This window comes from Lonchura striata, chromosome 31 (genome assembly GCF_050655825.1).
Source record: "Lonchura striata isolate lonStrDom1 chromosome 31, ASM5065582v1, whole genome shotgun sequence".
Taxonomy (NCBI): Eukaryota; Metazoa; Chordata; class Aves; order Passeriformes; family Estrildidae; genus Lonchura; species Lonchura striata.
This window is the reverse complement of record NC_140733.1, coordinates 392,689-416,789: the sequence shown is the minus strand read 5'-3', so window position 1 is coordinate 416,789 and position 24,101 is coordinate 392,689. Positions and strand designations below refer to the sequence as shown.

At 50.3% G+C, this 24,101-nt stretch overlaps 1 protein-coding gene across 1 annotated transcript; it reads left to right on the top strand.

Moving 5' to 3' along the window:
* The first annotated feature begins 7,821 nt into the window (after positions 1 to 7,821).
* On the top strand, positions 7,822 to 9,525 carry LOC144248387 (olfactory receptor 14J1-like). Its single transcript, XM_077790549.2, has one exon. It carries the CDS (start codon positions 8,004 to 8,006, stop codon positions 8,934 to 8,936), a length of 933 nt encoding a protein of 310 aa, XP_077646675.1. The 5' UTR covers positions 7,822 to 8,003; the 3' UTR covers positions 8,937 to 9,525.
* The last annotated feature ends 14,576 nt before the right edge of the window (positions 9,526 to 24,101 follow it).

The following is a 24,101-nucleotide window of genomic DNA, read 5'->3' as shown; positions in this document are numbered from 1 at the left end:
GGCTGGCCTAGACCTCTGGTGGGAGCCTTTCATCTGCTCTTGAAACACCGCTGTTCTGTGCTTTCCTACCTTTGGAAAAAACCCCATCATTCTACTCTGGATGTCCATTTCTGAAATTGGGATTCCACTTCTAAAGTCCCCTATATCCAAGGGTTGCTCCCAGACAAAATCTGCCAGTACCATCAAGTCTGGCTGGCTGTCATGGTTTGACACTGGCACAATGCCAGTGCCCCCATGAAAATGTGATCCCTCCCTTGAATGCTGTGAAGTGGAATCTAGAATAGAGCAAAGCAGGCCCAAGCTTAATAACAGGAAAAAAAACTTTATTAAACTACTACTACTAAAGAAAAGAGAAAACTAAAGAAGGGAAAAAAAAAAAAACCACACAAAGATCAAATGAAAACCTTGCAAAACATTCCTCCCCCCACCACCCAACTCCAACAAACCACAGTGAGACACAATCTGGACCCCAATCAGGTTTCCACCCTCCAAACAACCGATACTCAGTCCATCGAGGGAACAGAGTCTCTCCTGTGCCACAGACCCCCTCCAAGAAACACAGCTCCACATCCTGTGTTTCCATGTCACACATGGCACCGCCCGGAGAAAAAGTTTGCCATGGTGACCCTTCTCCTTTCCATGCACAGTGCTCTCACCACTAAATGCATGGATGGACAGACTGCTTTTAGGATTTTTCCTTTCAAGGATGCTCTGCCAAGAGGGGAGAAAACAACAGTTCAATTTTTTTATTGTTTGGGACCACAGTCCCCCCCATTTTCCCCTGGGGCTGAGGGCTCAAAAACAGAGATCTTCTTCTCTTCTCTTCTCTTTCCTTTCCAGGGCAGGGGGGTGCCACCACAAACCCCCTAACCTTTTCTCGGTTCACTCCAATTTTGTCTTTTTCCCAGCTGAAGCAGGTCTCTTGACTCACTGGCATCCTCCCAAAACACAGTCCCTCTTGAAGGAGAAGATTGGTTCAGGTTGTGGCTAACACAGAAAAGTCCAGCCAAAAGCCACTCCTTGTCCTCCTCCCCTCTAGAATTCCTCCTTCCAACATCCCAGGGTCCAAGGTGTCCCTCTTCCTCTCTTTCAAACCAAGGAGGGGAAAGGAAAATTCACAAAGCTTTCATTTCTCAAGAAAGGGTTAAAAGTCCGAACTCCCAGGGATGGCTCGATGCCCGGACATCCAGCAACTCCCACACAACTGGGCACCTTGCCGCTCCCCCCGCTCCTCCTTCCTCGCCGTGGAATTGCTGACAGGACAGGACCGCCGCTGTCTCTTTCTCTCTCCCCCTCGGGAGAGAAACCGGGGGGGGGGGAATGGAGACATCCCAGATTTCTTCCACCCTTCCATCTGCAGGGGCCAGCCCGGTTCCAGTCCTTCCACCACCTTTGGGGCTTACCTTTCAGGCCATGGGGCTTCCCCTCCCCCACCCAGCTTGTGGCTGGGCAGGGGAGGTTTGCACTGCACGCTGACCAGAACCAAAAAGAGCGAGTTCCCCTGGGAATTCTGCTTTCAACCCCTCTGTGTTCTCAGAGGCGTGTCTACTTTCAATTGGTCAATATCTAAATTGACCTCTTCCTTCCGGAAAAAATTCTCTTTCCTTGTCAAACCACGACACTGGCCTTGGCCTCTGGTGGCTGCCCCTGCCACACTGGGGCTCGGTCCTTTCCTTCCCGTGGAGATCACTGTGACACTGTGGGCACCTCATGGATCCAAGGGGATCATTGTGGCACCACTGGAGCCCATGGAACCAAGGGGCCATGGTGACACCGCGGGGCTTCATGGAGCCAGAGACCATTATGACTCTGTGGGGCCTGATGGAACCATGGGACCATTGGGACCCTTCAGGGCCTCGTGTCACCAAGGGGGCATTTTGACACCTCAGGGCCTCCTGGAAGCAAGGGACCATTGGGACAATGTAGGGCCCCATGGAACCAAGCCCTGTCTAGCTTGGCCTCCCAGGGGCCACCTGACAGGTCTGTCTGATGTTGGAATGCCAAGGGCTGCCTCTCATCAGCTCTGGGAGTACTGGGGCTTTCCTTGCTATGGAAAAGAACTGTCCCTCATTTCAGATGCCCATTGCCAAAACTTACACTCTCCCTAAAAAATTTCCTATATGCAAGGATATCTTGCAGAAAAAAACCTGACAGCTGTGGCTGCCCTTGTCCTCTGGTGGCCACCTCTCATCCACCCAGGGAAACACAAGGGCTCTGTTCCTTCCTTCCTGTAGAAAAGAAAGTGGCCTTCATGTCTAGGCACAATGGCCCAAATTAGAATTCGGCCTCCCAAATTCCGTATATCCAAGGATTGCTCCCAGACAAAAGCAGACAGGACAGACTGTGGGAAGATTATGCTCCTGGACGGTGGGGGTGTAGGGAGGCAGAGATCTCTGAAGCTTGCTCTTGGGGGGAGAGGTTTATTGGAGAATTCAGGAATGCCCAAGCCTCGTGCTCTCAGGTGTAGCACGTGGGTGGGCTTAGGAGGACGGGGGAGGGGAGAGAGAAACGGAGGGTTTAGGAGAGGGGAAGCCCCAGAGGGGGAGGAAGTCCAAGAGAGGAGGAGAGAGGAAAGCCAAGAGAGGGAGGAAATCCAAGAGGCCGCATGGCCGCTCGGAGCCCCCTTTTCAGGGGCTCCTAGGTGGGCTGGGACAAGGCATGGGCCAATGGGGTTACAGACTCCGATGCTTCAGGGGCAGGTACAGGGGTGTGGGATGAGCCACAATCTTTTGCGGGGTGGGATGGAACAGTCCATTTCACTCCATGATTCATCCAAGGGTAGAAGTGACATTCGGCTAGCTAAGATAACAATCATATCTATCTATCCTCTGCAACAACAGACAGGTCAGGCTGGCTCTGTCCTCTGGTGATTTTGTTAGACTATAAGCTGAATGTTTTCATTTGAAAACACCTTGGAGAGGGCCCAGAGATCTTCCAAGGAGGCCTTTGGAGGCCTCGGGCACATGACCACTACATATGGAAAAAGGAGCTCTGTGCTCTGTGCTGCTGTGGTGGTTTTGCATCACAGAAGTGAAGTCCTGAGAGAAGCTGCTAGCAGTTTCCTCTGTGTCTGACAAAAACCAATCAGTAATTAGCTTTGAGAGCGACAATCTGCTAAAGCACTAAGGAAGCTGCAGACGCCTCTGTGCAGACACAAGTTAGAGATGAGAAAGCCTGGCTGGGTCTCTCTCCCTTCTGGCCCCACAGAGGTGCCGAGGCCGGCCCAGCCCCTTCTCGGCCGTGGGGCCGGGCGGCTCCTGCCGTGGGGCCGGGCCCCTTCCCAGGGAGCCGCCAGGCGCCATCGGCTGCCGGGCAGGGCAGGGGAGGCCGCGGGGCCGAGGCCGGGCCGTGGCTGCGGGTGCTGACATCTGGCCCTGCCGAGCCCTGCCCCGCCGCCAGCCCGGGCCCGGCCAGGATCCGCCGGGCCCCAGGAGCAGCCCCGGGCCGGGCCGGCTCGGCCAAGGCTCTGCCGCCCTTGGGCTTCGCCCGCAGCCAGCGGGCAGGGCAGGAGAAGCCATCGGCCCCGGCCGTGCTGCTGCTGGGCTCTGGCCTGGCTGCTGAGATCCTGGCCCTGCCCCAGCACGGCCCAGCCTGACACAGCCCCAGCGCAGCCGCTGCAGAAACCTCCATGGGAAAACAGCTCCGGCCACAAGCACCAAGCCCAGCCGGGCTCACGGAACCATCTGCAGCCCCGGGAGATATTGACTCTGCCAGTGCTGCCATCCTCCCTCCCGTGAGAGAAAAGGACACAGGGCAGGCACACAGAGGAGCAGCATGAACACACTGAGGGCAGGGAAGGGGAAGTTGAGTACCAGATGGGAGGGATGAGGAGATGCCTTGATCTTGGAGCTGGAATCCTCTGGAAAAGCTGTGGAGAAGGATGTCATTGATACATTAGACTCTCTTTTTGCCTATAATGCATTGAAAAGTATGGGGAGATGACTTGTTTCAGCAAAGGCCTCCATGCTAAATTAAGCAAATGTTGACATAGCTGTGATCCCATGAGAAGTTTGAACAGAGAAAAGGAGAAGACCCTGTGCCCTCATGGAGACCTCTGTTCTCAGAAATAAAGATGATTTCAGAAAGAGCTGAAGAGACCTGTTGCTCTTAAACAGCTCATCTCAAAACTAATACCCCATAACTTGGCCTGGCCCATAAGCACATCTGTGGGAAAAGGTGGGAAAAGATGGGAGGAAGTTCACGATTGCAGATTTCTCCAGGCAGCTGCAATTCATGGAAATGAAAAGCCATGAGAAAACTGTGTTCTTGTAGAGAAGTCTTCATAACATTAACAAGAAGAAATTCTCTCTAAGTGAAGTGAAGAAAGACTATTTTAGAGGTGGTAAACTGACTGAAAATTTTAGGTTTTGTCTCTTTACATTGTCAGGTTGTATGGAGAGAGGAAGTGTTCTGAAAGTTTTTTTCTATTTCTTATTACTCTTTCTTTAGTTATTGTCAATACAATTTTATTTATACCCTTTTAAAATTTTGAGCCTACTTTACCTTTCTCCTAATCCTATCTCACAGCAGGAAATGAGTAAGTATATTCTAGTGAGTGCACTGGTAATTAGCCAACACTGAATCCACCACACTAATTGAAGCATTGGCTGAGAAATCTCAAAATGGTGAACCAAAACCCCTACAAAAACTTCCTGATAAACTGCACGAGAGCAGAGAGAAATTGAGGCAGAGCCATGGTTTGTCAGGACTTGCTTGATCCTAATGAGCCCCGTGGTGCATTTGGAGCTGAGCCCTGGAACCTCAGGGCCTGAGAGGAGATTGCACAAACCTTTCCCAGAGTCAAAGTCAGAGGAAAACCCCAAAGTGGTTGGAGTCTAAAGCCTTAATGGGACCCACAAAGGTGCATCTATACCACAGGCTCTTCATGGAGTCCTTGGAGGAGAGAACTGGAGGCCAGGATGGCACAAAAACCTCTCAGAGACTGAAAATGGCACAAAGAACTCTCAATGTGGAAAGGAAAACTCAAAGTACCTTGCAAAAGTTAAGAATCTCAAAGTATTCATGAGCCCCACTGAGTGTAAGTACAAAGCTCTCAAGGGACTCATTAAAGCAGATAATTGGGGCCATGATTGCAAAAACCTCTCACAGAGTCTGTAGCAAAAGGGCAACACCAAGTACCTTAAAAGAACTGAAGTACCTTGAAGCATTAATGGGCCCCACTGAGTGTTGTTACTGACAAAGCCTCTCCAGGGACTAATTACAGCAGAATATTGGAGGCCATGATTTCAGAAATCTTGCAGAAACTGCAAGGCCAAAGCAAAAGCCAAAGTCCTTTGAAAAACCTGCAGTCTCTGGGAGCATGAAGGAGCCCCCAGGGCCATTCCTGACCAAGGCTCCCCAGGGACTCCTTCCAGCAGATCCTTGAGGCCACTGGGATGTGGGCCAGGGGGGGATGCTGACGGCAGGACCAGGGGGTGACAGTGCCCAGCCTGGCTGGGGCTGTGCCAGGAGGCCCCAGGGCCTCAGGACAAGGTGTCTCCTGACAGCCCTTGGTGGCACAGACTCTGCTGTGCCCCAGGGCACCAAGACTTGGCTTCTCTTTGTCCCCACCTGGCATCAGTGCCTCCAGTTCTCTGCTCTGTCTGGGGCCTGGGGACACTTTCTCAGTTGTGTCCCTCATTGGGACCCATTAAAAATCATAGAAACTTTGGAGTTGGATTCTGACTTGGAGTTCTGGAAAGATTTCTGCAGCTCCCTCTCAGGGCCTGATGTTCAGGGCCTGAGCACAAAGCCCCAGAGGGTCATTAAAGTCCTTGTGCTGTGTCTGTGCTGCTGACCTGGGCCAGGCTCCTGCCACAGAGGGTGATCCTGGTAAGCAAGCAGAGCTTCAAAAGCACATTTCTCTTGCTGAGCAGCTCTTCTCCCAGCCTAGCAGGGCTGGGGCACTGCCTGCAGCCAGCCCGGGCAAAGCACAGAGGCACAGAGAGCTTCAATCAGTCAGGGCTGGGAAGGGGCTGAGAAGAGCCTGGGGCAGAATCACTGCCAGCCCTTGGCACAGGAACCTCTGGCTGTAGGACAATGCAGCTGCAGCTCCTGGAGCCATTTCCTAAAGCTGGAACATCCCAATGCCCACAGACCCTGTGAGTGCATTCTCTGCTCATATCCTGTGCAGAGCAGCCAGGGGTGCCCAGGGCTGTCCTGCAGAGCAGGGTCCTGCAGCCCAGGGCGCTGAGCTGGGCCAGGGACTCTGCTGCCTGCCAGGGACAGCTCTCAGCCAGCCCTGGAGCTGCTCCCAAGCACTGGCCAGGAGCTGTGGGGGGAAGGAACCACCCTGAGCAGGGCAGGTGCTGCTGCTGAGAGGGGCTGGCTGGGGCAGGGCTGCTCCCAGCTCCAGACCAGCCTGGGTACAGCTCCGGAGGACACTTCCCAAAGAAGGTAAGCCTGGGATTGCTGTAAAGATCAGAGTTTTCCTGAGAGTGTTTTCAATTTCCGGCTTGGAGAAGGATGGGAAAGTTGGGGTGATGACAGAAAGTATTTTGCTTTGTATACATTTTTCATATATCCGTAGGTCTGTAAATTGGTGTGATAAAGTTATAAATCTATAATCCTTACATAACTCTATTAAACTCTTAATTAGCTCTATTAAACTACCAATTTGTACTTATGTAACTGTTATCCTTAGCTGTCTCTAGTATGTTTTCTACCTATCTCTTGGATTTTACTAGAATAAGTTGACTGTCTAAATATATTCCTCAAATACTGTATAGTCTTATTATGAGGAAGAAGGCCTACAAGAAGAGCATTTTAGGTTTTGACCAGAATGTGAGCAGTCACAACAAAAAGTGAAGGCAAAGAAGCCTTTAGACCTACTCCAATGGATTGAGCCAGGGTTATGTAACTGGGGCAACTGAATCTCCTATTGAATGTTCCTGTTAGATATCCTAATTAATTAACCTCAATGAATTGTTGAAATCAGGGGCTGGATGTGCCCCTGGGCTACCTGGAATCTTCCAATAAAGGTCTGGTTTTTACTGGTCTAACACTGTTGCAAGGATTCTTTTTATCTCTTTTGATTATAGACACCAGAGGGATAAGAGAAGCAGAACAGGAATCGTAATCCCAGAACCACAGAACATTCTCAGTTGAAAGGATCATCAAAGGAATGTTTGAACATGTACAGAGACTCCAGAACTGTGACTTTGGGTGGTCAGTGTCTCTGCCGGGAGCCTCCCAAAGGGCCTTCAGCCACTCCTCAGCCCTGGGCAGCAGCAGCATCACCTCTGCAGGGCCCAGCAGGGCTCTCCTGAGCTGCCCTTGCCCAGCTGCACACAGAGCCTGCCCCAGCCAGGGCCCTGCACACAGGCAGGTTTCTGTAGGGCCGGGCCGAGGCCACACAGGGTGGGATGGGCTCTGTGAGCACTGGCAGGGACAAGGCACCTCTCAGGAGGGGATGTCCAGGCCCAGGGAGATGCTCAGGGAAGCAGAGGGGGCTGAACAGAGCAGTGCTGGGGGAACAAGCTCATGCGGCCCCTCACCTGCCCTCAGCCACAGGGAATCCTTTGCCTCTCACATCTCTCAGTGTAAAAATCTGAGTGCAGCAGGAATGCTGGGGATTTCTGACCTCAGAGAGCCATGAATGATGTGTGGGTAGGAAAACAATTCCTTAAACCAGCTCCTGCCATTCGTTAGACCTGGGAGTGCAGATGCTAGCAAGCTTTTCTGCAGTAAGAGAAACTTCCATGGAAAATCCTGAATATCCAGCCTTGTCCCTCTGCCACATGGCCACAAACCCACGGCAGTAGGGCAGGGATGGCTCCTTGAGTGCCCCCACACACAGCCCTGCCTGCTCCTGGCACACTCAGCCAGCACAACTGGAGCTCAGGCAGGGACCTGGGTGAAGGTTTTCCCAGAGCAGGAACGAGGGTGGGTGAGTCCCAGCAGGACAAGCTGCAGGGAATGGCCCAGGTTTGGCTCCAAGCAGCCTCTCCTGACTTGTCCCTGTCCTTTCTCCATGAACAGGTGCCCATGTGCAGCCAGAGCAAATGTCCAACAGCAGCTCCATCAGCCTCTTCCTCCTGCTGGCACTGGCAGACACGCGGCAGCTGCAGCTCCTGCACTTCTGCCTCTTCCTGGGCATCTCCCTGGCTGCCCTCCTGGGCAACGGCCTCATCATCAGCGCCGTAGCCTGCAGCCACCACCTGCACATGCCCATGTTCTTCTTCCTGCTCAACCTGGCCCTCAGCGACCTGGGCTCCATCTGCACCACTGTCCCCAAAGCCATGCACAATTCCCTCTGGGACACCACCACAATCTCCTACATAGGATGTGCCGCTCAGCTCTTTTTCCTTCTGATCTTCATCTCAGCAGAGTATTTCCTCCTGACCATCATGTGCTACGACCGCTACGTGTCCATCTGCAAACCCTTGCACTACGGGACCCTCCTGGGCAGCAGAGCTTGTGCCCACATGGCAGCAGCTGCCTGGGCCAGTGCCTTTCTCAATGCTCTGCTGCACACAGCCAATACATTTTCCCTGCCCCTGTGCCAGGGCAATGACCTGGACCAGTTCTTCTGTGAGGTTCCCCAGATCCTCAAGCTCTCCTGCTCCAAATCCTACCTCAGAGAACATTGGGTTCCTGTGGTTATTGTCAGTTTATCGTTGTGTTGTTTTCTGTTCATTGTTTTCTCCTATGTGCAGATCTTCAGGGCCGTGCTGAGGATCCCCTCAGAGCAGGGACGGCACAAAGCTTTTTCCACCTGCCTCCCTCAGCTGGCCGTGGTCTCTCTGTTCCTCAGCACTGCCACATTTGCCTACCTGAAGCCCCCCTCCATCTTCTCCCCATCCCTGGATCTGGCCCTGTCAGTTCTGTACTCGGTGGTGCCTCCAGCCCTGAACCCCCTCATCTACAGCCTGAGGAACCAGGAGCTCAAGGCTGCACTGTGGAGACTGATGACTGGATGCTTCCAGGGACATTAAACTCCTGGCCAATTTTTGCAAATCACTTGTAATAAAAGTCATCTTTGATACTTCTTGTTCTTTTCCATTTGGAGGTTCTTTTTCTTTGTTTTACATTTTAATGTTTTCCACAAAGAAATGTCATTGTTTGGGCCATTTCTCATTTTGTTCACCTCCACCTTCCCTGTGGCCACAGACTGTGTCAATTAGGGGCTGTGCTCTTGGCGGTTTTAAAGGAGCTAAATTATGTCCAATCAGAGTTTTCTGCAGAGATGCCCCTTTTGTTGCCTCCTCTGGAGCTGCAGCAGCAATGTCTCTGTGCAGAGCAGGGGGCAGTTCTGTGCTGGCACAGCCGCTCTGGTCCTGCTGGCCACATCATTCCTGATCCAGGCCAGGAGCCATTGGCCTTCTTGGCCACCTGGGCACACAGCTGGCTCATGTCCAGCCTGCTGTCCATCAGTCCCTGCAGGTCCCTTTCTGCCTGGCTGCTGTCCAGCCACTCTGTCCCCAGCCTGTAGCACTGCAAGTGTTGTTGTGGCCAAAGTGCAGGACCTGGCACTTGGACTTGTTAAACCTCACCTTGTTAGGTTTGGGCCCTGGATCCAGCCTGTCCAGGGCCCTGTGCAGAGCCGTCCTGCCCTCCAGCAGATCCACACTCACATCCAGCTTGGTGTCATCTGCAAAATTGTCCTTGGTTCCATGGGGCCCCAAAATGTGACAATGGACTCCTTGGTTCCATGGGGCGCCACAGTGTCACAATGTTCTCTTTGGTGCCGCAGTTTCACAGTGGCCCCTTGGTTCCATGGGGCCCCAGGGTGTCACAAAGGCCCCATGGTCACATGAGGTCCCACACTGTCACAGTGCTCTCTGTGCTTCCCCAAGTCCCCTCAGTGTCACAATGGACTCCTTGTTTCCACGAGGCCACACAGTGTCACAACAGCGCTCCAGATTCCTTGAGGCCCCAGAGTGTCACAGTGGCCCCTTGGTTACACAAGGTCCTGCATTGTCACAATGTCCCCTTGGTTCCATGAGGCCCTGCAGTGTCAGAAGGGCCCCTTGGTTCCACTGGGCCCTGGACTCTCCCAATGCTCTCCTTGGTTTGGCAGTGTCACAGGGGTGAAACCCCTTGGTCACACGAGGCCCTGCAGTGTCACAATGGCCTCTGTGGTTCCACCAGGACCCAGTGTCACAGGGACTCCCTGGTTCCATTTGGCCCCAGAGCACTCAATGGAGCCCTGGTTCTATGGGGCTGCACAGTGTCACCATGGTCCTCTTAGTTCCACGAGGCCCTGCAGTGTCACAATGGCCCCAGAGTGTCCCAATCATCATACAATGACAGAATCAAATAGGCTGGAAAAGACCTTTGAGATCATCAAGTCCAACCAATGCCCTAATACTGCCTTGTCACCCAGACCATGCCACTGAGTGCCACTGGAGAGGGACAGTGACTCTGCCACGTCCCCCCTGGCCTGCCCATTCTAATGCCCACTCACCCTTTCTGTGAAGAACTTCTTCCTCTTGTCCAGCCTAAACCTCCCCTGCTGCAGCTGAAGGCTGTCTTCTTGTCCTGCCCTCCAGCAGATCCACACTAACACCCAGCTTGGTGTCATCTCCAAATTTGGGGATGTTGGGCTCGATCCCCTCACCCAGATCACCAGTGAAGATGTTAAACAGGACTGGGCCCAACACAGATCCCTGGGGGACAGCAGCAGGGACTGGACACCAGCTGGGTGCAGCACCATCCCCACCCCTCTCTGGGCCCAGCCTCCAGCAAGCTCTTCCATCTCCCAGCCAGGAGGGAACCTGCCCAAGCCGTGGGCTGCTGCTTTTCCAGGGAATGCTGTCAGAAACAGTGTCCAAGGCTTTGCTGAAATCCAGATGGACACATCCACAGCCTTTCCCACATCCACAGGTGGGTCACCTGGTTATAAAAGGAGATCAGGTTGTTCAGGCAGGACCTGCCCCTCTTAAATCCATACTGGCTGGCTCTGACCCCTCGGCCATCCTGTGGGTGCCCTGTGGTGGCACTCAAGGTGATCTGTTCCCGGGCACCGAAGTCAGGCTGACAGGCCTGGAGTTCCCCAGATCCTCCTTCCAGCCCTTCTTGGGGATGGGCTCACACTGGCCCCTCCAGTGCTCTGGGACCTCCCTGGTGAGCCAGGACTGATGCTAAATGATGGGGAGCAGCTTGGGGAGCTCATCCACCAGCTCCCTCATTCTACTAGGATGGATTCCATCCCATCCCATGCACCTGTGAGCATCTGAGTGGCTCAGCAGGTCAGCAGCTGCTTCCTCCTGGATTACAGGGGCCTTTCCTTCTCTCTGTGCCCATCTGCTAGCTCAGGAGAAAACTTGTCCTGAGGACAACCTGTCCTAATATTGAAAGTTGAGACAAACATGATGTTAAGTAGGTCAGCCTTTTCCTTATCTTATTTTACTCTATTCTTTACTGCATCCAATGAAGAATAGAAATTCTCCTTCCCCATCCTTTTGCTATAAATTTTTTATAAAAACATTTTTTAGTATTTTATAGAAGCTGCTAGGTTAAGTTCTAATTGAGCTTTCACCTCTCAACCTGTCTTTTTGAATGACCTAATATCATCCTTAAACACTTTCTGAGTTACTGGTCCTTTTTTCCCTTGAGTTCCCACAAAAGCTCCGTGGGCAGTCAGGACAGTCATTTCTGTCACCAGTTCATCTTTTGCCACACTGGGACAGCTGCTGCTTCCCCCTTAAGATTACTTTACTGAAATGTGTCCATCCTCCCTGAATCCCTTTGTTTTTAAGGGCTGTTTCCCTTTAAAAAAATCAGTACGTGATTCAGAGCTCCTGAAATCAGCATCCTAAGTTCGGCCAAAGTCTGCTGTTCCTAATTCCAGTGTGGAAGTTTTGTTGCTGCCCCTCCTTCTGAAAACTTGATTATTTCATGGTCCCTGTGCCCCAGGCAGCCTCTGATCCCCACATCTGCCACCAGCCCTTCTCTGTTTGTGAACAGCGGGAGACAGAGCTTTCCTTGGGAGTGGAGTGTTACCAAAAATTCGGTAAAACAGAAACCTCCTTAACACCAGTGCAGCATTAAGAAGCAGCATTCTTTATTCAGCTGGATGCATGGGGGATAGCTCCTCCCAAAGCCAAGCATGCTGAGTACAGGAAAGTTTCTGTTCATTTTCTGTATTTTGCACACATATTCATTGATTGTCCTGGACTAAACACACATCTGATAATCATTTCCCCAAATCCATTAACATATTTCCGCTCCCCTTTACCCATGTGTTCTTCTGTCCTGGGAGTCTCTCTGGACCGGTCCCTGGTGGTCGTGGACCCCAATGTTCCCGTGGGCCTGGCTGAGCTGGCAGGACACTGAGGCTGGTAAACTTCCAGTTCCCCTTCTCCCACAATGGGCATTGTGTGGTTTCCATCGGCCTGGGGTTTTGGAGAACAAGCTCCAGGTGTCAGCTCACCTGGCGGAGACAATTTATCATCTGGTAACATGAGGTCACAGAGTGGGCTATGACATCACATGAGTGATCTATGACAGAATGGTCCATGACATCAGAGAGTGGTTTCTGTGAGGTCATCAAGGAGTTATGACATCATAGGCCATCTTTGTGACATCACAGATCAATATTTGACATCACAGGATGGGAATCTGAAATCACAGAGCGGACTGTGACATCACAGAGTTGGCTGTGACATCAGAGACCAGCTGTGTGACATAAGAGAATGGGCTGTAACATCACAAGGCAGAGGTCTGACATCCCAGAGGGGCTGTGTGACATCCCAGCAGGGCTCTGTGAGGTCACTGGGTTGGTCACTCTGCCCCAGCTCCCCCTCACAGTTTCTCCCAACAAGTCCAATGCTGTTCATGCCCAGTGGGGTCCCTGTCCCCTGGTATTCCCCTGGTCCCCCTGGAGCCACAGCCTTCACCCAAGGATGTTCCACAGTGTCTAGGTTCGACAAGACAGGAATCTGCGAAGGAGGGCTAAAGCCCCCTGTGCAATGGAGAAGGTAAACCCTCTCCCTCTGAATTACTAGGAGTTTTAAATCAAAAGACTCTCAGGCAAAGATATGGGAATGGGAGTAACAATTCTTTACTAGGAGAAAACTAGACAACAATTTAAAAAGGCAAATGCAATCGGTACAAACAAAACCAGTGAAAAAGTCCAGAACCTGAAGATTCGGGGTGCCAGTAGCAGTCCTGCTGGGACAATTGATCCCCTTGCAGTGGTTGATGAATTGCAGCTGCAGCGGTGATCTTTTGAAGGGTATAGTTTTCCTCTGGAGATCTGGTGGCAGTGGGGCCGGTCTTCCTCTGCGCCGGGGTTGCCTCCGAGCTCCGCCGCCGTCGCCTCAGCGCGCTCCGGCTGCTTCCCTGTGAGTGCCGCCGAAGAGAGCTGCTTCTCTGGCAATCCCCCAAAGTAAAGAGCTGCTCTGTCCCCAAAAAGGTACCCCCTTATATCCAATAAAAGAGTGCTTGGCTTCCCCCTCTGGGTGGAACATCTCACAATAGGATGGTGTTATGTTACCAGCCCTGCATTGAATCAGTCAATGGCCCACTAACGAACCATTACCTCTTAGGAGCAAAACCGGTTCTTGGAAAAGATAACAAAACCTGTCCAACAGGTTTGCCTTCAACAGATGGCAAATAGAATACAAGCTTATCTTACAACCCAGGACACACAGGATCCACCCCAGAGCCTGACATGGGGACAAGGGGCCAGGGCTGTGTGACCCAGACATCAAGGATGTGGATTATCCAGGTCCCTGTGGCCTGGGTTGGGTTCCCCTGGGCAGGAAACAGGGAAGGGCCTCCAAGGTGGGGCTGGAGCCCCAGGACTGTGAGCAGAGGCTGAAGGAGCTGGGCTTGTCCAGCCTGGAGCAGGGAAGGCTGAGGGGCTCCTTATCCCAGCCTGGAAGTGCCAGTGAGGAGGGGATGGAGAACACAGAGCCAGGCTCTTCACCTGGGGGCCTGGTGAGAGACAGAAGCCAATGGGTGGAAGGGGAAAGAGGGGAGATCAGCCAGGCCAGGAGGAGATGAAATGAGTCAGGCTGGTTTCAGCATTTCCTCAACACCAAAAGCAGCCAGACCTCCCTTCTCCATCCACCACTGACAGCTTTGCACATCAGGAATTGTTTGAGCTGTTTTCCCCCCACTCCAGGATGAGCATCCTGATGCAAGAACTTAACTGTGTTTATATCTATCAGAGAACCACGTTTGTCTAAAATCAGTTTTAATATGGAAATCACTTGTGGATGGTGGACTCATCAGACACTGCTGGGATGTTGCACATAGCTCAGGGAAGAGCATGATTGTTATTAAATTGTGTCCTGTTCAACCATGGTCTGTTGGCCATAAAGAGAAACTTTCTGTGCCTCTGAGTCTCACCAGTTCCTGACCCCAAAGGACACAAACCTGATGAGTTGTGGTTCCCACTCCAGTGGTGGCACTTGCACCTCCCTCCACCCCCAGAGAAGAGCTCCCTTGTCCCAGAAAATCCCTGGCAATGCAGGGATAAAGGAAACAGGACAGGCTATGGGGATCAGGGGCAGGGCACAGCCAGGGATTTGGGGAGGTTGTGAGCCCAGGGCAGGACCCGGCCCTTGGCCTTGGTGAACCTCATCCCATTGTCCTGGGCCCATGGCTCCAGCCTGTCCAGATCCCTCTGCAGAGCTTCCTGCCCTCCAGCACAGCCACACTCCCACCCAGCCTGGGCTCACCTGGAACTGACTGAGGGTGCCCTCGATGGCCTCATCCAGATCAGCAATAAAGAGATTTCACTGACCTGGCCCCAGCCCTGAGCCCTGGGGACACCCCTGGATGTGACTTCATGCCTCAGCTGCTCTGAGTGCCAGGAGTTGGATGGGGGAATTGGTGGGGATGGGGTAGGGACAAAGTGTTAATGATTGTCAGCCATGAAGGGTGTTGATCTTCATATCTGTTCAGACTGCATGAGAAGGTGCTGGGGGGTCAATATCAATTGACATTGCTGATACCATTCTATGAACAGGAAAAGAGAACAGGACAAAACAATTATGTCTGCATTGTTTTCAATACAATATATTCACTTTGAATACACTTCTGAAATCTGTCTAATTAACCACAGAAGTATTGAAAACTTAAATTATTCCCATGGGCTTTTGTTGTTTGGGTGTTTAGAAAAAATATTAATGAGCATTTTTCAATGAATTCCTGAATGAAGGGCTAAAGAAGGAAAAGGCCTTCATCAGCAACCTCCAAGTGGCTGAGGATGCATCCCCATCAGAGCAGCAATGAGCAGAAATGGGCACAGCTTTGTGGCTGCCCCAGCTCTGGAATGGGTCCTGGGCCTGGAGCAGGAGCAACTCTGGAGGGCCCCAAGGCCGGGGCTCTTGTGCTGGCCTGGGCAGATGGGATGGCAGCAGGGGCTGCAGAGCTCTCAGCACCTCAGGCAGAGGGGAGCAGGGCAGCCAGGGAGCTCCTTTGGCCTTGGCCAAGCCCCTTCCCCCATGGTGGGGCATGAGATAAGTGGAAGATCATTTGTTCACTGTGATATGCTCGATTACCTTGGTTTGCATAAGAATGTACTGGTGTGTCTTTGAAATGCTTATTTGCTTACAAGGTGATAAGGAGGTTGAGATTAGAGTCCTGGGTGTGTGTATCTGGTCTGCTTGCTGCATCTCAAAAGAAGAGACTTAGAAGCTATCACAACGACCAGACTCAGACTACATCTGGAGAGTCACACCTGCAAGGAGAAGGGGGGGGATAAAAGGAAGGTTGGGACAGAACATTTTTGCGCGCCGTTGGTAGAGCAGGAGACTCCCCGGCCGCCCAGCGCTGTGCTTTGCCTGCCTTACTCGCTTGCTGTTTTAAATAAAATTGCTTTATTGAATTAAGACACTTCAAATTGCCGTGTCACAATTTATAACAATTTGGTGCCGTGACTCGGATGGAGAAGTAGATCAGTCGCTACGGGACGATCGGGAGGCACCCCGCCCTTATGGCGGCCCGGCTGCCCCAGGCTTTCTGATCACTCTCCACCGACGAACCTAAATTGAGTAACGGGCAAAGGAGAACCGGCTACCCCTGTAATCTTTGTGCACGAAGAACCAGCGAAGACGCAGGAGGCGTGAGTATAGGCCGGTTTCCCGCTCGGTTTGGGGTGGTTTTCCCGGAGTGCTGTGTGTGAGAGGTCTCGTGGAGACCAAGTGAGTGCAGACTCTGTATTAGTGCGTTTTCCATTCCCCGCGAGGGGCTGGGCCACGAACCAGGGGAGCACGTGTGTGAGAAATTGAGTGCACTCCGGAAGATGGGACAGAGGAAAAGCAAGCCCTCTGGTCCCATGGGAGAGGGGACCCATGCTAAGCTTCCCCAGATTCCCAGGGATAGCCCCTTGGGTATGATGATAATTAATTGGGATGCTTTCCCATCTAGAAAAGGGAAAGACAAAGTTAAAATGATACATTATTGTATGGAAGTGTGGGGGGGGAAACAAATTAGGGGAGACCATTTGTATTGGCCGGTATTCGGGTCCTTTGAGGATTGGATTTGTCAGGCTCTAAATATATATGTTAACTCAAAGGAAGCCTTTGATTCAGAAGAGAGCGAATATGCTTCCCTGTGGACAGTTGGGGAGACAAGGACAAAACTATTTGCCTTATCAGCCAGGGAAAAGAACAAGAAAAACAAGGAGGAAGATAATATGCCCCCCTACGTTCCTCCTCCATATATTCCTCCACTCCCACCCCCTGCTAGTCAAAATATATATCCCCAGCTGCCTGCGGACCCGGTTGGCCCCGGGGTCCCCACGGCTCCTTCAGACTCTGATGATGAGGCAGAGAGTGGAGGAACAAGGGAAAACAATCGTAGGGTAACTAGAAGTCAGACTAGGAAAAAGGAACAGGAATTGGGGATGTTTCCCCTAAGAGAACAAAGCATTGGTATGATCCCGAATCCCCAAGCGGGACAGGAAGGTCAGCCACCCCAAATAGCAGGGGTTGCCTATGTAACTGTGCCTTTAGACTCTGGGCAAGTCAGGGACTTTAAGAAGGAAATGGGACATTTGTTGGACGATCCTCTAGGAGTGGCAGAACGGTTGGACCAATTTTTGGGGCCCAATGTGTACACATGGGAGGAGTTACAGTCAATACTAAGGATTTTGTTCACGGCAGAGGAAAGGAGGATGATAAGGGAAACGGGTATGAGGATATGGGATGATGAACACCACCAAGGACCCTTAGCAGATATGAAGTGGCCCCTACAAAATCCCCAGTGGAATAACCAGGATCCCTTGCATCGCACTCACATGGGTGATTTGCGAAACATCATCATTCAGGGAATAAAACAATCAGTTCCGCGGGGGCAGAAATGTGAAGAAGGCTTTTGGATTACAACAAAAAAAAGATGAGGATCCCACGGAATGGTTAGAGCGCTTAAGGAAAGCCTTCCGCTTGTATTCTGGGATAGACCCTGATACCCAGGAGGGAGAGGCGGTGTTGAAAATGCAGTTTGTGGCAAATGCATGGGTAGATATTAGGAGGAAACTAGAAAAGTTGGACGGATGGCAGACTAGAGGATTAGAGGAGCTCTTGAGGGAAGCGCAGAAGGTTTTTGTGAGAAGGGAGGATGAGAATTTCAAGAGACAGGCGAGGATTATGGCTGCAGTTGTGCAGGAAGGGCCTAACCCTAATTTCCGTGCAAGGAATGTAGAACAAAGGGAGAATCGGGAGCAGAGTTATATTTCTAGGGAAGGAAAAGAAAGAGGTCGTGAAATTGTCTGCTTCTACTGTGGAAAGAAGGGACATATGAAGAGGGGATGCAGACAACGGATAGCGGATGAGAAGGCCTTTAAGGAAGATTAGGGGTGTCAAGGGCTCTATTTGTTGGGGAAGAAACATCTTAAGGAGCCCTTGGTAAAGCTTAAAGTGGGACCCCAACAACAAGAGATGGAATTTTTAGTGGATACCAGGGCTGAAAGATCCACGGTGCAAGCCTTGCCGCTTGGATGTAAAAAGTCATCTGACACTGTACATGTAATTGGGGCAAAAGGAGAGCCCTTTGAGGTATCTGTTATCAAGGATGTGATGGTAGAAACTGATTCCAAATTTGGTATAGGTTCTTTACTACTGGTACCTGAAGCAGATTACAATTTATTAGGGAGAGATCTGATAATAGAATTGGGTATTAATTTAGAAGTTGTAAATAAAGAATTACAGATAAAGCTCTGCCCTTTAAGGGTGGAGGATGAAAAGAAAATTAATCCTGAGGTGTGGTATACCCCGGAAACGGTGGGGAAATTGCAGATTAAGCCTTTCTCAGTGGAAATAAGTGATCCTGGCAAACCCGTAAGAATAAAACAATACCCTATCCCTAGGGAGGGAAAATTAGGACTAAAACCTGAAGTAGATAGGTTATTGGAAAAAGGGCTTTTAGAGCCCTGTATGTCTCCCTTCAATACTCCCATCCTGCCTGTAAAAAAGTCAGATGGGTCCTACAGATTGGTGCACGATTTAAGAGAAATAAATAAGAGGACTTTGGCCCGGTTTCCAGTAGTTGCAAATCCATATACTTTGTTGAGCCGTCTGGGACCTGAAAATCGATGGTATAGTGTTATTGATCTAAAGGATGCCTTTTGGGCATGCCCCCTGGATGAGAAAAGTAGGGATTATTTTGCATTTGAATGGGAGGATCCGGCAACACACCGGCGGCAGCAATTAAGGTGGACGGTTTTGCCGCAGGGATTCACGGATTCACCTAACTTATTTGGCCAAGCTTTGGAACAAATTCTTCAGGAATATAAAGTAGATGAAGGGACAACCCTGATTCAGTATGTGGATGATTTGCTTATTGCTGGGACAGGAGAAGAAACAGTGAGGCAAGAAAGTATTAAATTACTAAACTTCCTAAGCCTAAAAGGACTAAAAGTATCCAAATCTAAATTACAGTTTGTAGAGGAGGAGGTGAAGTATTTGGGGCATTATTTAAGTGGAGGGATAAAGAAGATTGATCCTGAAAGAGTAAAAGGAATCCTCTCGATTCCAGCCCCCAGAAATAAAAGGCAAGTTCGTCAGCTACTGGGGTTAATTGGATATTGCAGACAATGGATTGAAAATTACAGTCAGAAGGTCAGATTCCTCTATGATAAATTAAGCCAAGATAGCCTAATGAAATGGAGCCCCACGGATGATCAGCGACTCCAGGAGCTCCAGAATGATTTGGTAAACGCACCAGTCCTCAGCCTACCTGATTTAAAAAGACCCTTCTATTTGTTTGTTAATACGGAGGGAGGAACAGCATACGGGGTTTTAACCCAAGAATGGGCGGATAAAAAGAAGCCTGTAGCATATTTATCTAAATTACTGGATCCGGTGAGCAGAGGATGGCCTACATGCTTGCAGGCTATAGTAGCCGCTGCCCTTTTGGTAGAAGAGGCTCATAAAATAACTTTTAATGGAAAATTGAAAGTGTTATCCCCACATAATATCAGAGGAATCTTACAACAGAAAGCTGATAAATGGATTACAGATTCTAGGCTTCTGAAGTATGAAGGTATTTTAATTGATTCCCCCAATTTGTCACTTGAAGTGGTTACCTCGCAAAATCCTGCCCAATTTTTGTATGGGAAACCCTGTGATGAAAAGTTAGCACATGACTGTTTTCAAACTATTGAAAGTCAAACAAAAATTAGACCCGATCTGGAAGAGGAAGAATTGGACGAAGGGGAGCGATTGTTTGTAGATGGTTCTTCTCGGGTTGTAGAAGGGAAAAGAAAGTCAGGATATGCTATAATTGGGGAAAAAGATTTAAAGGCAATTGAATCCGGACCACTAAGTAACTCCTGGTCTGCACAAGTTTGTGAATTATATGCAGTACTCAGGGCTTTAAGGTTATTAAAAGGAAAAATTGGAACAATATACACAGACTCTAAATATGCATATGGGGTAGTGCACACATTTGGAAAAATTTGGGAAGAGAGGGGACTTATAAACTCACAGGGAAAAGATCTAATTCATCAAGAGCTAATTGTCCAAGTTTTAAATGCCTTAAGGGGCCCGGCTCAAATTGCTGTGGTCCACTTAAGGGGACACCAGAGAGGATTGGACTTTAGAAACAGGGGAAATAATTTAGCTGACCAAGAAGCCAAGAAAGCAGCCCTACGAACTCGGGGGGACATGGGGCAGAGCGACACTGTATCTGTGGACTCCCCCAAAGAAAAATGGCAAATATATAGTTTTACCACTCAAGAAAAGGAAAAATTACAAAAGATGGGAATTGAGGAGGGGTCTGAAGGGCAATGGAAGCTCCCAGATGGGAGAACTGTTTTACCTAAAAGCAAGGCCTCAGAAATTTTGCAAAGATTGCATGACCAGACTCATTGGGGAACTCAGGCATTAGTAGATCAATTTGCCACTAAATATATGAGTATTGGAATCTATGATTTGGCTAAAAGAGTAGTGGGAGATTGTCTGATCTGTCAAAAAGTAAACAGAAAACATCTTAGGGAAAGGCCCATGGGAGGAAGGGAATTAGCTCACAGGCCTTTTGCCAAAATACAAATAGACTTCACTGAATTGCCTAAAGTGGGTAGATATAAATATTTGTTAGTAATAGTAGATCATCTCACCCATTTTGTAGAAGCTTACCCCACTACTCGGACTACTGCTCAGACAGTGGTCAGAATATTATTAGAAGAAATAATCCCTAGATATGGGATAGTAGAAACAATAGATTCTAATAGGGGACCCCACTTTGTGTCCAAAATAACTGAGGATATCTCACATGCTCTGGGAATTAAGTGGGAATACCATACCCCATGGCATCCCCAAAGTTCGGGAAGAGTGGAAAGAATGAATGGGGAACTAAAAAAGCAATTAACCAAATTAATAATAGAAACAAAATTGACATGGGTCAAGTGTCTCCCTTTAGCCCTATTGTACATAAGAACAAGACCCAGAGCAGATGTTGGGATTTCCTCTTTTGAAATGCTATACGGGATGCCATATGATTTGGAGGAACCCCGAGATCACCCCCGGTTGAAGGACTATAAAATAACCTCATATATTATTGCCTTAATGAAACGCCGCAATGAACTTTGGGAAAAAGGAATCATTACGCAAAGACCCCCTTTAGATTTAAAAATACATAAAATACATCCAGGAGACTATGTGTTAATAAAATCCTGGAAAGAATCTACACTAACCCCACAATGGGAAGGTCCTTATCTTGTGTTACTCACTACAGAAACTGCAATTCGGACTGCAGAAAGAGGATGGACACATGCCAGTCGAGTAAAAGGACCAGTTAACAACACTGTGTGGCAAGTAACCAGTCCTCCTGGGAACCTGAAATTGAAGTTACAGAGAAACTAATGGACTCTTATCAGATTGAATACACATCAGACTTATATTACTTAGATAGTGGACTAATTAGTAATTCAAGTGTTAGAGTAAAGTGTAAAAATCAAAATTGTAATTGCTATCCTTTTGTATGCTATATCTGTAAGGTGTGTGGGGAACGGTGGTGGTCACATTGCAACAGAGGGTATCCTCCATGAGGAACTTGCAATTCCTGTTGGAACGTACAAAGAGAGATTACAGCTTGGGTACTGACCTGTAAAGTGACTAGAGGGGAAATCCGATTGGAATCTAAAGAGTCGTGGGAAATTTTCTCAAAGGGCATTCACCCAGACTATTACTGCTACCATACAAACGAGCCGAGCCCATTTGTGGCAGAGATCATAGAAGGCCCTTGTAGGAAAGACCTAAAAGGGGTCAGTTGTACCGCACCAGAGGTAAAAGATCAGAATTGGCGTTCTTATTGCATGCGGCAAGGCACTAGAGGGCATAAATCCCCTCCTGAAGAATACTCTTGCTGCCGAGAAGATGGTACACCCTGTGGCTCGAAGCACCCGAGTCGACGGGCGAGGCAGAGGAGTAAACAGCTGTGGAGGAAGGAGCCCTCAGGATGGAATACGCAAGCAATATTTGCGGAACTACCCCGGGACTGGGAGTAACAAAGGCAAAAATAGTTTTTGGGCTCAAGGGTATTTTGGTGATAACCAGCTAATAGAGGGAAAGAAGTCACAAGGGTATAATTGTTGCAGTGTGAGAAACCAGACCCCACATGCCATTTGCTTACTGCTTGTGATTTTCCTTTGTATATCTTGTAATACTGCGTAAGTAACAACTCATGAACCTTTCAAGTGGACTTTAGGAAGATGGGAGGATTCACCAGTTATAAGGAGCTGGAACTGGGGTGGCATCCCTAGTAAATCAACAAAAGGAATTTAAAGCATTAAGAATTTCAGTAGATGAAGATCTGAGTAAAATTGAGCAGGCCATCGATGGATTGGTAAAATCATTAAGGTCCCTATCTGAGGTGGTGTTACAGAACAGAAGGGGTTTAGACTTGCTATTATTACAACAAGGGGGATTGTGTGTAGCCCTGAAGGAGGAATGCTGTGCATACGCTGATCATACTGGAGTTGTTACAGACACCATGGCAGAATTAAGGAGAAGATTAGAGCAGAGAAAGAGGGAAAGAGAGGCACAGCAAAGTTGGTATGAATCATGGTTCACTCAATCTCCTTGGTTAACTACCTTGTTATCCACCCTTGCAGGACCTCTGATACTGATAATATTGGGACTGACCTTTGGGCCATGCATCTTCAATAAGGCAATAAAAATAGTGAAGGGACGCTTAGAGGCAGCACATTTAATGCTCATTAGGGCAAAATATGAACCCATACACGATGTAGATGAGACCCTAATACTAAGTCACCAAGAGTTACAAAGATTCAGTGAACAAAATAAAGATGAACAAGAAAAAGGGGGGAATTGAGATAAGTGGAAGATCATTTGTTCACTGTGATATGCTCGATTACCTTGGTTTGCATAAGAATGTACTGGTGTGTCTTTGAAATGCTTATTTGCTTACAAGGTGGTTGAGATTAGAGTCCTGGGTGTGTGTATCTGGTCTGCTTGCTGCATCTCAAAAGAAGAGACTTAGAAGCTATCACAACGACCAGACTCAGACTACATCTGGAGAGTCACGCCTGCAAGGAGAAGGGGGGGGATAAAAGGAAGGTTGGGACAGAACATTTTTGCGCGCCGTTGGTGGAGCAGGAGACTCCCCGGCCGCCCAGCGCTGTGCTTTGCCTGCCTTACTCGCTTGCTGTTTTAAATAAAATTGCTTTATTGAATTAAGACACTTCAAATTGCCGTGTCACAATTTATAACAGGGCAGAGTCCTGGCTGAGCTGCAGCTGCTGCTGTGCCCTTGGCAGGGGCTGAGGCCGTGGGGCAGTGCCCAGAGCAGCCTGGCCTGAGCAGAGCTGTGGGGCCAGAGCCGGCTGGGCTGTGCTGGGGAGAGGCCCTTGGTGCTGCCCAGAGCTCAGGGCAGCTGGCAGAGCTGGCAGGGAGCTGGGCTGGGCTGGGAGAGCCTGGCACAGAAACCATCAGTGTCCATCTCAGCCTGGCTGAGCGGGCAGGGGCAGGACTCAGCCCAGGCCTTGTGGGGCAGGGCCAGCGCCTGGGCAGGCATTGAAAACAGGCAAGAGCCCGAGCGAGAAGGCTGGTCTGTGCCCTTGGGGCATGGACACAGCAGGGAGGGGCCCAGGACATTTGTCAGCGCCAGCCTCTGTCTGTGCCAGCCCTGGGCAGCCCTGGCTGCTGAGCCCAGCTCTGCCCTGGGCTGAGTTTGGCTGTGGCCCAGCTCCATCCTCCTGCGGGGCTCAGGGCCTGTTCCCGGCCATGGCCAGCCCTGGCCGCCTCTCTGCTGGCCCAGAGGCTGGCAGAGCCCGGGCAGGGCTGTCTGTGCAGCCCCACAGGTGCCACGGGCTCGGCAGGAGCTGGCAGAGGCTGCCCAGCAGGGAGGCCATGGGGCACAGAGCCCCAAGGCTGCCCAGGGCCCCACGGCACAGGGACCGTTCCCAGCCGCAATGCTCCTGTCCTGGGCTGGGCTGCACAGGGGCTGTGGCACCATGGCTGGGCCAGCACAGGGCCACCGAGGGGCCACGCAGCCGCTGCCGGGGTGGCAGCAAGGCCGGGCACAGACAAGGAATTGCTGAGCATGGCCTGCGCTGGCCAGGGCTGCCTGTGCCAAAGGCAGAGCTCAGCTGCCCTTGGGGGCTGCAGGAACACTCAGGAGCCCAAAGAGCCTCCATGGCTGTGCTGGAGACCAAGGCTGGAGCAGGGAAATGCAGGGCTGCT